This window comes from Leucopleurus acutus (genome assembly GCF_964270905.1).
Source record: "Leucopleurus acutus genome assembly, chromosome: 8".
Classification (NCBI taxonomy): Eukaryota; Metazoa; Chordata; class Mammalia; order Artiodactyla; family Delphinidae; genus Leucopleurus; species Leucopleurus acutus.
This window is the reverse complement of record NC_139151.1, coordinates 59,277,624-59,294,760: the sequence shown is the minus strand read 5'-3', so window position 1 is coordinate 59,294,760 and position 17,137 is coordinate 59,277,624. Positions and strand designations below refer to the sequence as shown.

The window sequence follows — 17,137 nt, the reverse complement described above, 5'->3', positions numbered from 1 at the left end:
GTCATGAAGTGACCCAAGGATGGATCCCAGATGTTACAGACTGAAGCGCGTCCCCCTGAAATTCACAGGTTGAAGCCTCAAACCCCCGTGTGACTGTATCTGGAAATACGGCCATTAGGGAGGTAACTAAGGTTAAATAATGTCCTAAGAGCAGGTTTTTTTATAAAGAGAGGAAGGGACACCAGACATCTCTCTCTCTCTCCATGTGCACAGAGGAAAGGCCGTGTGAGGACACAGTGAAGCGGCGGCCACTTACAAGCCAGGAAGAGAGACCTTGCCAGAAACTAACCCTGACAAAATCTTGACCTTGGACTTCCAGCCTCCAGAACTGTGAGAAAATAAACTTCTGTTGTTTAAGACCCTGGGTCTGTGGTATCCCGTCACGGCAGCTGAGCTGATACACAGGATTTAAACCCAGGCATGGCACAGTGCCTCAGAGGCAGTGGCTGAAGGCCTGGGAGTGGGTGAGTCCGTCCAGGTAGAAGACAGAGGACAGAGACAGACCACTGAGGGACAGCTGAGGTCAGAGGAAACCAAGATGGTAGAGTCTTGGAGGCTCAGGGAAAAGCACCCAGGATGGGCACGAGATAGGGAGTGAAGAGCAGCCTCTGATTGCAAGCAACTATTATTGACAGACAAGCACTTTTGAGGGAGCAGGGCAGGCTGGAGGGGATAGCAGAGTGAGTGGGCGGTGCAGAAAGCCCATATGGAAGCACTGTGGCAGGGAAGGGGGGACAGTGATGGACAGAGGGAGGGGGGTATAAGTGAGATTTCTTAGAAGGAAGAGATCAGAGCAGGTTAGCAAGTGAAGGTAAAGGCCCAGCAGGGTGGGTAGGGCTGGGAAGAGAGGGGAGAAATCCATCCTAGAAGAAGGGGCAGCTTCCTACATATGCAAGAAGAAAATACTGGGAGGGAGTGAGGATGCAGGTGAACAATGAGGGAGGCTCACCTGAAGATGCGGTAGGGGGTGGTGAGGTCGAAGCCGCGTCGGTCTGCTGCTTCCTTCACGTTGCCCACGCTCATGTCGATGAAGGTGATGCCGATGCCCAGGTGGTACTCCTGGCAGTAGGTGGGAAGGGTTGAGGGCAAGCCTGAGGGGTGGGGCTCAAGGCCCAGGGAAGGGGCAGAGAGGAGGGGGAGGTGGTACTTTAGGGACTAGAAAGTGCCCAGGAACGAGATAAGGGAGGGCTCAGGAATCTGGGCATGGGTAAATGGACCTTGATCAGAGGCCATGTAGCAATAAGTAAGAGGTGCAAGAGCCAGGGCGGTGATGGGAGGGTAATGCTCAGGGACCAGGCAGGAGAGGGGTCAGAACTAGGGGCAGGAAGCGGGGCAGGCAAAGAGCTGGGTCAGGGGAAGGGGGAAAGGGAAAGAGCGGGGCTGAGTGACCAGGTGGGCAGGGCTGAGGGACCAGGTTAGGTGAGGTGGGGGCTTGAGGGACCAGGTGGGCGGGGCTGAGGGGCTGAGGAACCAGGTGGGCGGGGTAGAGGGACCAGGTGGGTGGGGGGCAGGGCTAAGGGACTAGGTGGACAGGGGAAACGGGAGAGGTTCGGCAGCCTGGCTGACCAGTCGCACCTCCAGATTCTTGTAAAGCTGCACTTTGTCCCCAGCCACGGCCACATAGAGTTTATTCTTGAAGCCACGTAGCTCCAGGCTGCCGGCGCGGTCAGGGGGCTCTGAGCCTTGAACTCCCAACGGATGAGCACTAGACAGTCGGGCCCGAGCACGCCGCTCAGCCACCGCCTGCTGCAGGGCCTGCACCCACTCCTTCCGCTCCGCTGCAGGCACAGGGGAAGGGGCAAGCCCCAGCTCAGCCTGGTGGGGACCCCCCTAAGGGTTCCCCACGCCAGGCCCCTCAGGCAACACCTCTGCCAGAAAGCCCACCCAGGCTGGCCCACCTATCTCTAAGTTCTCTGACTTGGACAAGCTCAGGCTCCAATCCCAGCTGTGCCACTTAGGGTGGGCAAGGCGCTTGGCCTCTCTGAGCCTGCTTCTCCCCTGTAAATGGGGATGTGTGGTTCTGAGGACTCAGCACAAAGTTGGACAGAGGGGGCCCTCCCCTCCCCCACCTCACAGAGGGTTGACTCCTCTCTCGGTTTGATGTGGGGGGAGCAGATGTGCCCTGGTTCTCCTCACTTCTCACTCTCCTCACTTCTCAAGCCAAACTGCCAGTCTTCCTCCTGCCCCCCTCCCTACCATCACTCTCCGCCCGGAAGGCAAAGGTCCGGTTGTTCGTGATCACTTCAAACTTTTGGTCCCCAATAGCAGCCACTCGGGAGATGCAGGCCACAGGGACAAAGCGCTTTGAGTAGGCATCCTGGGGGAGAGAGAGGAGCCGACTGTGGGGTGAGGCCCACAGAGGCCCAGCCCCTCCCTGACTCCCTCAACCTCTGTTGAAATGAAAGTTGCAGCCCCACCTCCCACAGGTGGTGACAGCCCCTACACCAACCCTGGCCAAGGCCAAGGCTGGCCAATGGGCCAGGAGGACACAGTTCAAGGAGTCACACTACAGCTCTGGTGAGGACTCATCTAGGGACGGACTCCACCTGGGTCCAGTGTTGGGGTTCAACCCAAGACCAGGCTGAAGCAGGGTCATATCACGGACTAACACGGGCCTCACCTTGTTACTATCAAAGTATCGTAGGTGATCGGTATCCAGTCTCACCCATCGCTTCTGATAGATATAAGATCTGGAGAGGCAGAGGCAGAGGGACAACAGAGCAAAGGGCTGGGAATTAGGGAGAGGCTCCGGGATCACCCTAGCCCCCTCTGGAAGCCACATACAAAGTTAGGAACAGCCAGGTCCAAGGGAAGAAGGATCCCAAGTGGTCACTGAGAAGATGAACTTTTACCAACAGCAAGAGTGATTGATGTCAGACTCCAAGTAGGACTTCCCAGTTTCGGGATTTTTTTTTTTTTTTTTGGCTGCTCTGTGCAGCATGAGGGATCTTAGTTCCCCAACTAGGGATCAAACCCGTGCCCCCTGCATTGGGAGCGCAGTCTTAACCACTGGACCGCCAGAGAAAGGACTTCTCAGTGTTAAGGGTAATAAAGCATAGGTCTGGTGGGGATGATCGACAGTTACCGTCTGCCTGGAGGGAGACCTGCTCCAATAACCCTGTCCCCTCTGGTTTTCTGATCCGCGATACCAGTATACTAGAGCCCACACCATGCAGAGCACCAGTAGGACCCACCAGGCTTCACTCACCCTTGCGGTGGGTTCTTGTCCAGCCAGCCAGCCTTGATGACAGGTGGGCTGGGAGTGGGGCCCACAGGCAGCCCGTCCATGGGGTGCGGTCGGGGATCAGGAATCAGGAGGCTGCTGGGCAAGGATGAGCTCAGGCTGCTAGTGTGCCATCCACCACTGGGGGGAGAAGAGAGGGAGTGAGGAGGCCAGAGTGGGGGCTCCCATGGGGTGGGGGCGGAGGACACGGAGAGGCTGGGCCGGGTTTGGGGAAGGAGGATAGCTGGGTGGGAGAACCACCCGAGAGAAGAGGACGCTTACTTGGGGATGTCCTCGTAGGCGTGGCCATCCTCAGCTTCATCCCCTTGGTCGTCCCCGGACAGCTCCTCCCCCTCGCTCAGCAGACTGGCCACACGCACGGCCCTCGGGACTTGGCTCACTGGGGGGTCCTCCTGTTCCCCAGACCCGCTCAGTGTCATGCTCCCCTCCAAGCCCCAGATCACACCCAACTAGGGGCTGCCACATCCCCCTCTGTCCACTCCATCCTGGACCCACACAACTCTGCACATTTACTTCTCTTTCCTCACACTCCTCTCCTCCCCAGCCCCCAGCAGTCTGCACAGGGACCCAGGGAGACGGGGTCACAGGTACAGAGAAAACCAGTGCAGGCACGGGCCCAGGTGAGAGACAAAGACAGAAAGATAAAGGGATAGAGAAAAAGACACATGGATGGAACGTTAAGGCACTCAGAGAGAGGGTGACACGGGGACACAAAGTGAAACAGAGACAGAGGGACACCCCAAGACAGATGTGCTCCAAACACCAAGCGAGAGAAGGGGCCACACAGCCATCCAGATGCAGCTGAAGACTGGATCCACAAACCAGAGCCCCCAGACCCCCACAGAGCAAGACAGTGAAGGGGAAGGGAACTCTCCAGGGAGCCGGCTACCTACTCTCCATCTGGTGGTCCCCAGGGTCTGAAAGGCACCTGGGTAGCCTGCCCTCCACACTGACAGGCAGACAGCCCAAACCCTAACCACTGCCTGACCCACCTTCTTGGTCATCACGGCAGCTGGGGCCCTCGGCCCCTCCTCTGGGAGCTCATCGTAGTCAGGGTCATCTGGGGAGATAGAGGGGAGGGGGAGACTCAAAGGCAAAGAAGCCTGGCCTCCCCCAGCCTAAGAAAGACCCTGCCCCACCCTGGCTTGGCTTGCAAAAAAAGGCACAAAGGACAGGAAGTGCTATTTATATTCTCGGGGCTTCACAGGACAGCACTAGGGGGCGGCCAAAGGAGAGGCCGGGCCACCACAGGGAGGTCTGACTGGGCAGCAAGCTTGGGGGTCAGGGTAGGGACTGTCTTAAAAAGGCTAAAAAAAAGCAACACGAATCGAGACAAGAAAAAGTGGACAATCCAAGGAAAAGCAAACTGCCCATGACCATGGAAAACAGTCCCAGACTTTAAACCACGGGCAAACCAAGAAGTCTGCCATCTGCCCACACCTAACAGTCAATAGGTCAGAGAGCTGGGTGCTGTCTCCATTCTGAGGATGAAGGGAAGATGCTCACCTGTCCAGGGCCACAGAGTGGGTCGGTGGCAGGGCCCAACAGAACGGGGAGCACGATCCTTACGCCCTTGCAGACTCTCCAGCCCTGATCCCAGGCCACCCACCCAGAGCCCCACGCTTCGCTACGGCACTCACCAAACTCTGGGAGCACGCAGAGAGGCTTCGGGGGAATCTCTGGGGGGCTGGGAGGTGGAGATGGGGGCTGGGGAGGCCCCCGGGGGAAGATGGCCGGGGGCTCCTCAGGCTCTGGCTGGGGAGGGAATGATGGTGGCGGTGACAGTAACTCTTCTTCCTTGGCAGGAAGGCTGGGAACAGACCAAAAGTTGGGCATCAAGTTCAGTGCGGCTGAGTCACCGCGCCAGCGACACTGCGACAGAACCAGGACTCAAACCCACTGCGCCCCCCAGCTCACATGAGCAGCTGCACAACTCATTCATTCCACACACTCAGACAGAGCCCTCCTTGCCTCCCTCCCCTGCCCCAAACCCTCCAAGCTCTCCAGAGCAGGCACCTTCCTTGGCTTCATGAGCTGGCCCTGCCTTGCTGGGACAGGGTCACCTGTCCCCAGAGTGCTAAGTTTTAGCCACATGTACCCACTGGATCTCCACTCTAAAAGAGAGATGAAGACCAGAAAGGGGTGGGGGGTGGTGTGCATCCTAGCCTGGGAGTCAGGGAAGGCTGGACCTGAGCTTTTATTTATTTATATTTTATTTATTTATTTATTTTTATTTTTGGCTGCATTAGGTCTTTGTTGCTGCGCATGGGCTTTCTCTAGTTGTGGCGAGCGGGGGCTACCCTTAGTTGCAGTGCGTGGGCTTCTCGTTGCAGTGGCTTCTCTTGTTGCGGAGCACGGGCTCTAGGCGCACAGGCTTCAGTAGTTGTGGCACGCAGGCTCAGTAGCTGTGGCTCGCGGCCTCTAGAGCACAGGCTCAGTAGTTGTGGCACACAGGCTTAGTTGCTCCACGGCATGTGGGATCTTCCCGGACCAGCGACCGAACCCGTGTCCCCTGCATTGGCAGGCGGATTCTTAACCACTGTGCCACCAGGGAAGTCCCTGGACCTGAGATTTTAAGGATAAGAAGGTGTCTGCTGGAGAATGGATGGCGCAGCACTGAAATGGACATCAAGGCCAAGGGCACAGACCAGAGCCTTAGAAACCAAGTCCTGACCCATAAGCCGCGGGTCTCTGGATCAAGACCACCTTCTCTCGTCTTGAATATTCACCATCCCCCAGGACCCCTCAAACTCACCTGAACCCACCACACTTCTCATCTCTGCTATCACTCCCCCCAGAAGCCTTCTCTGACTCCAAGGCCAGGTTCAAGGTGCCTGAACTCCCACAGCCACAGTGCTCCTGTCTGTCTGTCTCAGCACAGATCGCACTGCTTCCTGCAGGCTGAGTGTCTCCAAAGGACATCAGAGACGTGGGTTTCAACCTCGCCTCAGTCTCAGTTCCTGTCTGTCCTGCGGCAAGCACCTAGCCTTTCTGAGCCTCGGTTTCCTCATCTGTAAAATAAGGACTACAAAACTGTTGTGGCAGGGTGGCTGGAGGATTAACCATGACAAGGCGTGTCGTGCATCAGCACACAGGATGCACAGAGACCACCAGCCGGAACAGGTGCCTGAGCTCTAGAAGCCTGGCCCCAACTGCTGTCTCTGCCAGCATGCGGCAGGGGCTGAGGAAGAGCATCGGAGCGGGTGGGCAACTTTCTTCCCTGGTGATCTCAGCCTGGTCCACTGCCCCAGTGTTCCTGGCAGTGGCTGACAGTGTGTGACCGCCGAGAAGGCAAGGAAGGGCTGGGGCATGACCATGATGCCGGGCCTTTGCTCCTGCTGTTGCCTCCTGCAGGAATACCTCGCTCCCTGGTCTCTGATCAGAGAACATCTACTCATTCTTTAACTTCTTTCTCAAGTGCCCCTTCTCTGAAAGTTTTTCCTGACCCCTCCTTCCTGCTCCTCCAGGCCCTGTCCATGTTCCCCTCTGATATGAGCTTTAGATGAATTATTCCAAGTAACTTTTGCTTTTTACTACCTCCCTCCTTTGTGCCAGGTACTGTGCTAGCGTCTAAGCCAGGACCTGAACCCTGAGTCCACAGTCTGGGTGCTTCTTAGGACACCTGGCTACTTCCACATTACCCTGCTCCCTATCTCCTTCCTCTCCAAGGGTAAAGAATGAACAAAAAAACTCTTTCCCCCTAGAAACCTGCTAAAAGTGGTATGTCAGCCATGCTCTGAGGCAACAGTGCCTTTGGCAAAAGCGGCCTGAGTGTGGAACTGCACCTAGACTAAGGAGAAACTGTAAGTGGTCTCTTGACCTGGGGGAGAAGTCGGAGCTTTGGACTTCCCAGAGTGTGATGGCTCATAACCGGGCACAGCCTGTGCAGGGACCTGAAACCACACTTGTGCGGTTGTTACAAGACATATTGGCCCCTTGGGGCGAGAGTTCTCTAAGCCAGGGTGGCGCCCACACCTGTTGGCTGTGAGTCTCATCCCTCATCCCTGAGCTGCCCCCTGGAGGACCACAGAGAACAGCTCCTGGACAGATGTGTGGACAGTGGCACTGACTGCCACAAGGACCCCACAGCAGAGGAAGACCTGCTGCTGTCCTGGTGGCCAGTTATTCCCTCTCTATATGCTTTTCAGGGAATCTGATGCCAAGTGGGCCTAGGGTAGGGGTTTAGCTGTACCTATGAAGACCCGCTGATGGACACTGTACTAGGCTGTCTCCCCGACTTGACCCTGAGTCTCTTTAGGGCAGGGGCAGCCTTGGACTTGACTCTTTATCCCCATAGTCCACCCATAGGGCCTGGCTGAGTGAGCAACAAGAGCATATTGGATGGGTGGGTGGGGGGTGGATGGGTAGGTGGATAGGCTGGCGGACAGGGTGCGGAGAGAAGCAAATGAAAGGCTGAGTGAGTACACACAGGCCCAAGGGCATGACCTGCGGTGTCGGCCCCCCAGCTAGTCAAGTACAATGTCCTTGGAGACCACACCGTCTCCCAGACTCCAAGAGGAAGGGGCCCTTGGGGGCCCAGTCTGTGACCAGCTGACAACAGAGCTCTAAGCTGCTGGACCAGGACCAGTCAGACTGGCTCAGCGCAGGGGGGACAGACAGGCTCTGCCCTTCCAATACCAAGCAGCCTGAGTGGGCCTAGCTCCCCACCTCCCCCAGGACTGAGGGCCAGTGCTGAGGCAAAGGTGATGGCAACAGAGTATCCTCGGACCCAAGCGGCATCAGTCCTCCCATCTCTGGCCCCCAGTCCTCCTCCATCACTGCCCGATCTTATGAGAGGGTCCTGCCCTTCCTGAGGCCTGGCTCCCCAGCATGTGGGCTCCCTAAGACAAGTGCCACACCCATCTTCTTCACTACTGTATGCCCAGCACTCAGCAGGGATGAATAAATAAATGAAGACCTGGATTAATTAATTCTTATTAATTATGTGTGTGTGTGTGTTTTCCCAGCTGTCTTCTAGGTGCTTTACGTGGATTCATTCATTCAGTAACGTATGGCTTATTGCTATTTCCACTTTACAGATGAGGAAACAGAGGCACAGAGAGACGAAGTTAATTTGTCCTTGGTCCCACAGCTGGGATTTGCACCCAGGAAATCCAGCACCACAGCTGAAAGCTCAACCACCAGTGGCAAATGAGGAGGCCACAGCCAGGATCTGAGGGCTTCTCTGAGGCCCGTCTCCTCACACTGGCACCCAACTCAGGATCCAGGAAGCTCTAGGGTTGATGTTCCATCCAAAAGGAAACGAGATCACAGCTCTGATGGCTGTGTTACCACGGTAAGAAAGGAGAGGGGAACAGACGCTAAGGGCTCCTCTCCCAGCAAAGCCTTTGCAGGAAGGGGGCTATGTGCCAAGAAGGTGGGAGAAAGAGGCCCCATGGGCCTCCCAACCTCATAATAGACACCTCCTCCAGGAAGCCTCCAAGCTGACCCCCCGCCTGCCTACCATAGGGGACCAGGGTCATGCTGAGTCAGAGCCAGGCCCAGGAAAGGAGAAGTGGTATCAGGAAGGCACGGATGTGGGAAAATCCCAGGGGAAGGGGCAGTGCCCACAGAATGACCCTAACCCAGCCAGAGTCCTGGCCACTCAGTGCCTGCACCCCTTAGAGCAGCCCCAGCTCCAGTCTGCGGCTAAGGTCCAGCTGGGATGTTCCCCACTGAGCTCTGACCCCACAAGACCAGTAGATCAATCTCAAACCTGAGCAGGGACTCAGTGGTCCCTCCTATGAGCCTTCGCTCACACCACTTCCTCCTGCCTGCATCTCCCTGCCCTCTCCTTACATCTCAGTCCATGGAAAGCCTATCTGTACCTCAAAATACGGCTCAGTGGGCCTCTTCTAGGTAGCCTCCAAGATGCCCACACAGAGCTGTTCACCCCCTGCCCCTCATTCCTGGCTCCTCTGCTCCTTAAGGCCCTTTCTCCTCTATCCAAGTGACATATGGATCTGGGCACTCCTGGGCAGGCCCACTCCAGCCTGGGCCCTCAGCCTAAGAAGGTTTGTTTTATTGGTTTAGGGCAAATACACACAGCCAACCTTGTATCTGTGGGTTGAGGGATATATGAGGGTCCCGAGCCAGAACGGGTAAGAGCAGAGTGACCATATAATTAATCATATAAACCAGAACATTTCTGACAGTTAAAAGAGGCCCTATTAATAACTATGTCAGGGCAACAGATGTAAGCAGGCCTGTCCTGGATGAAATGAGATTTGTGGTCACTGTAGGTAAGAGACAGAGCTTTGCAGCCAGGTGGGTCTGGGCTTGCATCCCAGCTAGACCTCACATCAGGTTGTGTCCTTACAAAGCAGGTCACTTTACCTCTGAGCCTCAGGTTCCTCTCTGGTCTGCTTCCAGGCTCACTGGTAATTCAGTAAGGAGAGCCAACTGCCACATGTCACCAGCACAACTTTCTCACCCTGCCTGTGGCTGAAGGAGGCTCAGGCCCCACAGGATGGGCCAGGAACCTGTCCCACAGCCCTCTCCTCCAGGGTGGCCCCTGGTTCTCCCTTCACTCCTTTCTATTTATGTCAAACACCATAAGGGTAGATGGGCAGGGCTGCAGAGTGGGGCAGCCTGAATGTCTCAGGCTGGCCTTGAACTGATCCACTCTTACATTCCAGCCATCCTTGACTGAGCTGCGTTCCATAAATGCATACTTCCAGGCTTTTGCATATGTTGTTCCTTCCACCTGGAACGCAACTCCATCTGGCCGTCTCCTACTTCTCCTTCCAAAGGTGCAAATCATACATCTTCCCCTTCTACTTTGCGCCTCCCTTCATGCCCCAGGGGCCTTCTGAGGCTTCTCCAGTCCCCACACTTCTGAGCACTCAGTATAGTTGTATCTGTCAATGTTTCCTTCACTGAACTGACCTCAGAGGACCAAGGACTCAGGCCTAAACCCTGTCCTGGAATCAGGACTTTCCCCCTACAGGGTCACACAGGCCTTGGAGGGACCCAGCCCAAACCCAGCTCCTGGATTTTCACCAGCAGGGCCAAGAGGTGGGATCAGACTCTGATTTGGACACATCTGCCTCCTCTTCTGACCTCCTCGTCCCACAGGGGCAATCTTTCCCAACTGCCCACTTCCTCATCCTACTTGGGGCCCAGGCCTCAGTCAGCCCTAGGTTTCTTTCTTCCTCCGTGGCTGCCCTCGTCCTTCCTTCTCCATCATGAGGCCCAAGGGTCAGCCCCTCTAGCGCTTTCCGGGCTCTGTCCTACTTACTTCTGCCCAAGCCACAGCAGAGAAGCCCTTCTTGGGGTCTCACTTGCTTAGACGTGATGTCTGCGGTATACCTCTCAGCTTTTGCAATGCTGTGAGTCCCCTCAGGCCAATCCCTCTCCGTGCCGCAGCGTCACCCAACACAGAGGGGGCTTCCTGGACTGTGTTCTGAATGAATGAATGACCATCGCCCCACTCACATACTGATTACTGGAGGTCAGCAGCTCTCCATCCCTCCATACAGCAGTGCCCCACGGACCTGGCATCCACCCTCAAAACCAAGGTTTCACCCAGCTCTTTGTACTTCACCCTGGAACAATATAGCAGCTATCATTTGCTAAGTACCCCCTATGTGCCAGACATCCTGCTGGGAGTCTTTTTTTGTTGATTCCTCGACTCCCCTGTGCTCAGGACACACCTCCTTCACCAGGAAGTCTACCCAAACTGCTCCCTCCTCTAAGCTCACACAGTTGGGAGTCTTGCTGTCATGGGCAGGAAAGGGCTGAGGCCCAGGTCTCCCATGGCAGCTCTTCCTGCTTCCCAGGCCTGACCCTGTGCTGGCTTGTGAAGGCAGTGGGGGGAGGAAGTTCACCCTTCAGGTGGCTCACAACTGTACTAGCCCCTCTCCCCCATCCCAGGGCTGGCCTGGCTGGAGGAGAAGGTGCAGGTGTCTGCTGGGCCCTATGGAAAGATGAGCCAAGGGCGCAGGGCAGAGCCAGGTACACAGACAGGACCTGGTTAGAGGAACCTCTATGTCCCCAGTGGCCCAAGCACAGGGTTATTGAGCTCATTAGGGACCACAGCAACTGGGGGGAGCCCCCCAATGACACAGGCACCCCCACCACACCACCAGCCCTGGAAGGAGGGATAGGAAGTCGCCAGCTAAGTGCCAGCCCTTGGCAGGCCTTCCTATCACCTGGACTGGGGGGAGGGCAACGGGGCTCTGGTAGGAGCTGCCCAGAGCCACAGCACCCTTGAATTTGACCCTGAGAGAAGTCACCTAAGCCTCTGGAGGCAATCCTCAGTGGGGTGCAGGGAGCCAGAACCGAGATCAGCACCAGATCCCTGAAGGGCAGAGACCCCACAGAGGAGCAGTCTGTGAAGCCCAGGAAACAGGCCCCGGGGGCTCCGAGTGGACCCGGGAGAGAGGTTTATGGGGAGATGGAGACCTGGAAAGCCCAGGGCAGAGAGGGCGAAGAGAGAGGGGAGAAAAGGAAAGGGCAGGAGAAAAACAGAAAATGTAGACAAAGTGAAAGAAGACAGAAAATTCTGAGAGTAAAAAAGGGAGGGGGAGGAGACCAGCACAGAAAACCCAGCCTGCGGAGAGGTGGCGGACAGACAGACAGGATTCCTGCCCTCCCAGGCCCGCCAGAGGAGCCTCCCCACCTTCCCTTGGCCGACAGCCCAGCCCACGGCGGCCCCTCGCTCACCCTCTGACGCCCTCTGGGTCCGCGGCCCGAGGACTCCTGTGGCTCTGGTCAGCCGGGCCCAGCGTATGCAGCCTGTGTCCGACCTGGGCTGGTCTCACAGACAGGCCGGCCCCACTCCCTGGGTATGTCTGAGGCCGCGTCTGGGTCCAGGCATGGCTCTGTGCACCCGTGATTTGGGTCTGAGTGTCTGTGATCACTTGTCTGAGTGTGTGTTCCTGTGTGTAAATGTGGGTCTGTCCGGGAGAGTGAGTGAGTGTGTGTACGTGTATGTGTGTGTCTGTGTCTGAATCCAGCTCTGGTCTCCTCTAGCTTCCTGCTCTCCGCCTCCCCCCACCCCCCTGCAGCCCTGGCCAACACACACACTTCCTGAAAACACGGACTGAGACAGAGAGAAAAGTCACCCAGAATCCCCCGGGACAGACACTTCCTGTCCGCCCCCAGGCTGCCCCCCCACCCAGCTGGAGTGAGTGGACAAGCCACCCCAGTGCCATCTAGCAGGACCTTACAGAGTGAACACCCAGAAGGCCCTGGTCCTGGCTGGCCCCTCCCCACGCCCACAAGGAGGCCCAGAGAAGCTGGGAAAGAGGCTCTCTGAAGGGAGCAAGTTCTGCCCTGGCAACAAGTGATCAGCCTTCAGGAAGACCAGGGATTGGCTGGGCTGCAGGGTGGTCGAGGGCACAGGTGGGAGGCCTTGCAGTGTGACTCTAGCTGGTAGCTGTCCCGTCTGGACAAATACTCCCTCTTCCCAAGGTATCTCCAGACATCCAGGTGTCAGAGGAGGAAACAGAGGCCCAGAGCAGCCTAGGAGGGGCTCTGCAGGGTGACCCTGGAACCCTGGATCAGGAATGACCTCTCTGCCACGCTCAGGGAAGCAGGCTCAGAGCGTTCACATCTATGAGACTTAAAGCTGAGTAGACAGTCCCAGGCCAGGAGGCAGGGTTTGAACATCAGCTTCCCCTGCGCTGGGCTGTGTGACTTTGAACAAGTTTCTCAGCATCTCTGGACTTAGCTAGTTCCCTATGACAGGCTTAAGTGATGGTGGGTGTGCAAACCCTTTGAGGGTGCAATGGGGTCCTCCCAGGCCAGGCAGAATAATGAACCTGGTTCTGAGAGTCCTGACCCAGTTGGCGCAGAGGGGAGAGGACCCCATCCCTGCTCCTTTTCTGCCTGCCTCCCTTGAAGTCTCTCCCTTTCTAAGAGGCCTGGGGTGACAGAGATTGGGTAGTGGGAAGGGATTTGGGGTGTCCTGTAACCCTACTGTCCAGGGTCCACTAGGGGTGAGTCTGCGCGGGCAGCACATGTGCTCAGCGCCTGGCAGTACAGAAGCTCATGCAGGCCTCATCTATTTACTAACACAGCAAACACTTGCTGAGTGCCTACTAGGCACCTGGCACTGTTTCAGAGGTTGGGGATTCAGTCGTAGATGAAACTGACGAGCATCTGAGCACTAACGGAGCTGACATTCTAGGGGGCTCAGCCTCTTGGCAGCACGTGCAAACACAGCACAAGCACACACTGGCGCACACCTGACAGTACACAAATAACACACATGCCAATTCACCACCCACATCACACGCACTCACAAATACACTCACGCTGTTGGAGTCCCCACAATACCAGTACGCATGGGCACGTGTAGGTGTGCACACAGGCCTTGATAAATTTGCACACACTACAGCAAGTCACCACTGAAACTGTATGGTGCATACAGTTTCAAATCCCCACCTGTGTGCATATGTTAGGATCATACATCGCCTCCCTTAGGACATGTGCGGATGCAAAAATACACAGACACACTACTATCCTGACAGACACACGCCTAGGGGTGCACACACACAAACTGGCCAGGCATGCCTTCATGTGGAGTCACTAGATCCCAGATTCTGCTGGGGAGCCCAGTGATGGACCGGAACCAGGCAAAAATGCTCCCTCAGTCACCACCTGATCTGGTGTAAGAGGCCCTATGATTGAGAGGGTGAGACCCTCATCACTAGAGGGTGCAGGCAAGGACAGGAAGGCCACATCAGGAAGCGGGGACTCCTGCAAGGGGGGCAGGAGCAGGCCAGGCTGAGCAGTCTTCCACTGTGCACCACGGAGCCTGCAGTCATAGAAAGGGGCTATGAGGGGACAGGGTAGCCAGTCAGGCTGAATCCTCGCCCCAAACCTGCCCAGCCTTCGCCTGTTACACATATGTGAGGCTCTGTCCGCCCTTAGTTTTTCTCCCTCTGGGCTTTAAAGACTTTGTACACCTTGCGAGCCCAGGATGCTAGGACTGCAGATGCCCACAATTCCAAATGTCAAAGACCCCAGGACACAGGAAGCCAGGCTTGGCAGCTCACCTGCCACTCTGCCCTAAGGAGCAGCCCCAAATTGCAAGGAATAATTGCCTACAAGTTCTGTGAGCACGGAATGAATTTTGGGTCCTCTAGCTACAAGGGGCCGGACTCCTGACCATGGGAGTCTGGCCTCTCCCAGACGTTGGCCAAGTTCAGCCTGAGGATCTGAGAGTGGGGCCTGGTACCCTGGGGTGAAGGTAGGACCCTTGCTCTACCCAGAAAGTCTCCTGAATTCAGATGTCAGTACCAGGAGGGCCATGGAGGGCCAAGGAGGACACCTGATGGGGAAACAGGCCCAGAGCGGCAGCTCCTAATCAGAGTCATGGAGTCAGCTGGACCTGCTCAGGTATCCTGCCTTCTAGGCAGGAACCCAGGCCTCCACTCCTCGACTGGGGTTTTTGCCTCCTCAGCCTTCGTGAACTTCCTATGGACAGGGCCCTGCCTCCTGCCCTTGTTCACCCACTCCCAACCCCCAGAGACAAGCAAACAGACAGACAGACACACACTCCATCCTAATGATGGAGTTAAAGAAAAGAGAAATTACTCCTACATGCAGGAAAGTGGCCACTAGAGGGTGCAGTGGCACCAGGAAACTCCAGTCCGGTCTATAAGCCAGGCTCCCGGGGGACCCCAGTGGTGCTCCCAGTTGTGTGAACCCGGGAAAGGCACAATAAACTTTTTGTGCTTTCACCCGTCAAATCTCAAAACACCACAGCCCTGGCTTGGCTTTGAAGGCCCCTTTACTTTATGCCCCTCTCTGGGTGAGGAAAACCTCCCAGACCCTCCCCACGGGGGCTCCCCTAGCATATACTTGGCATGGATCCAGCCAGTGACGCCCTCCCTTCTCTGAGCCTTAGTTTCTCTGCTTGAAAACAGGACACAAATGCCCCGGAGCACTTGAGCAGGGATCAAACGAGAGCATGTGAGCAAAGCACCCAGCACAGTGCCCAACAGTAACATGGACCAGGAGACCTCTCTCTGCATATCTCTTCCTCCTCCAAGAAGCCTTCCCAGATTACGGTGACTTGGCCAAGTGCTGCAATAAAGCTCCATTACACCCCACATATCCAGCCATACTTGGGGATGCTCCTCCAAGCTGGGCACCCCAGCAAATGGCAGGAAGGGAGGGCATATGTAAAGGAGGTTAAATGGCGTGTCCACAGAATTAGGAGGAAACTCAAGAAAACAAGGAGTACCAGGAGCTAGGAGGGGAGAAAACAGTTCTGGGGAGGAGGGAGGGTGAGTAGGATGTGGCCTGAGAAGTGTCTCCAGGATCGGGTGACATGTGGCAGGAGCAGTGTGAAAGGGGAAGACGGGAGCACCCGCGCCAGGCCCAGGGCAGTTGCTGCGTCCTCCAGAACGAGTTCTTCATCCTAGACTTCCCATTTCCTCCACATACTACCTCCTCACTTGAGAAATTCACTCTGGTCTCCCGGTATCTCACACTCACCAGGCCCCAAACTGAACTCCAGACTTCCTCCCAAGCTCCCTCCTGTGGCCAGGTCCCAGATCAGGAACTGCACCACCATCTACCCAAGATGGGAACCTGGACGCCATGAGCCTCCTCTCTCCCTCTCTGCTCATGCCCAGGCCGTCCCCAAGTCCTGTCCACGCTAGGGCCGACCTCTCACTCCAATATGCCTACTTCTCTCCAGTCTCACTAGCACAGCCTGAGCGGGGGCCTCCCACCTGGCCCTGCGCCCTCTCACTGGTCTCCCAGCCTCCTCCCCCATCAACCTTAGCAGCAGCCGGGGTCATCCTTTCCGTACTCAGCTTTCATCTGGTCGCTCTGCTTAAAACCTCCCTGGGCTCCCCGCCTGGCCTTCACAGCATGTCCCACCAGCGCCATCCACGAACCCACCCTCGCTCACACAACAGTTCGGCCACACTGTCTGCTCAGAGCACCCGTGGACGGTGCTTCCCACCTCTGAGCTTTGCACATGCTATTCCCTCCACCAAGGTGCCTTTCTTACCCTAGTGGCAAAGGCCACAGACTCCCCCTCAACCCTCTAGATCCTCTGCCCATGTTCCTCCATTCTGGACGGCATCCACTCACCTCACCAGCAGGCGGGGGGGCCCAGTGCGAGGGGGCACAGGCGGAACGCTGAGCTCTGTCAAATGCCGCTTGGCAGGCAGCGGGGGCAGCACAGGGTCTGGGGCAGACGTGGATGGGGGGGAGAAGCAGGTGGGTGGAAGGCAGTTCCTCCGGGGCGGGATGGGTGGGGCAGTGGGTAGCCCCTCATCCTCTCCAGCCATGGGCAGTGGCTCCGGTGGAGTGGTGGGCACAGGTGGTGAGCGGAAGACATGACGCTTCATGGGCACGGGCCGTGGGGTCAGGCGGGGTGCAGGGGCTGGGGGCGTGTGGGCACGGAGCAGGCCAGCCAGGATGCGGCGGCGGTGGCCGGGGAGCAGCATGCCCATGTCCACCAGGCGGGCATCGCTGAGGCCTTGGCACTCTGTGGCCCACACCAGTCCGTGCTGCTCAAAGAGCCTGGTGTACTGCTCCAGGTGCAGTGCCCGCAGCCACTCGGCCACCGATAGGGCCCCATCCCCGGCCTCTGCCATTGTTCCTGTCAGCAGAAGCCAGCCAGCAGGACTCTGTCCAGACCTGGAAGAGATACATGGGCACAGGTCAGAGGCATGGTTGCCCAGGTATAGGTCCCCAGTCAACAGTTCTCTGTGGCTTTCCCACGCCATGGGTAAGCTCTGTATTTAAGCCCTCTCCCCTGTGTCCCATGTGCCAGGCAAGGCCAGGTACTGCCTGGTCCCTGAACACGCAGGCTTCTCCCACTGCCTGAAACCTGACACCCCACCCCTGTGGCCTCCTAGCATCCAGCTCCTCTAGGAAGCCCTCCAGGGCCTTCAGAGTTGGTACTACCCGAACCCCCAT

The 17,137-nt window shown here is 56.9% G+C and overlaps 1 protein-coding gene across 1 annotated transcript in view; it reads right to left on the bottom strand.

The window, feature by feature from the left end:
• The window catches only part of ARAP1 (ArfGAP with RhoGAP domain, ankyrin repeat and PH domain 1), a 40,566-nt gene extending 23,716 nt beyond the window's left edge, over positions 1-16,850 (bottom strand). The window contains exons 1-9 of the mRNA XM_082845562.1: positions 16,304-16,850; positions 4,885-5,054; positions 4,237-4,304; positions 3,506-3,636; positions 3,209-3,364; positions 2,621-2,690; positions 2,197-2,317; positions 1,576-1,778; positions 950-1,059 (exon numbers count right to left, since the gene is read on the bottom strand). Of these exons, the coding sequence (XP_082701688.1) occupies positions 950-1,059; positions 1,576-1,778; positions 2,197-2,317; positions 2,621-2,690; positions 3,209-3,364; positions 3,506-3,636; positions 4,237-4,304; positions 4,885-5,054; positions 16,304-16,812 (1,538 nt within the window). The 5' untranslated portion in view covers positions 16,813-16,850. The remainder of the gene's footprint in view (positions 1-949; positions 1,060-1,575; positions 1,779-2,196; positions 2,318-2,620; positions 2,691-3,208; positions 3,365-3,505; positions 3,637-4,236; positions 4,305-4,884; positions 5,055-16,303) is intronic.
• Positions 16,851-17,137: the final 287 nt, after the last annotated feature.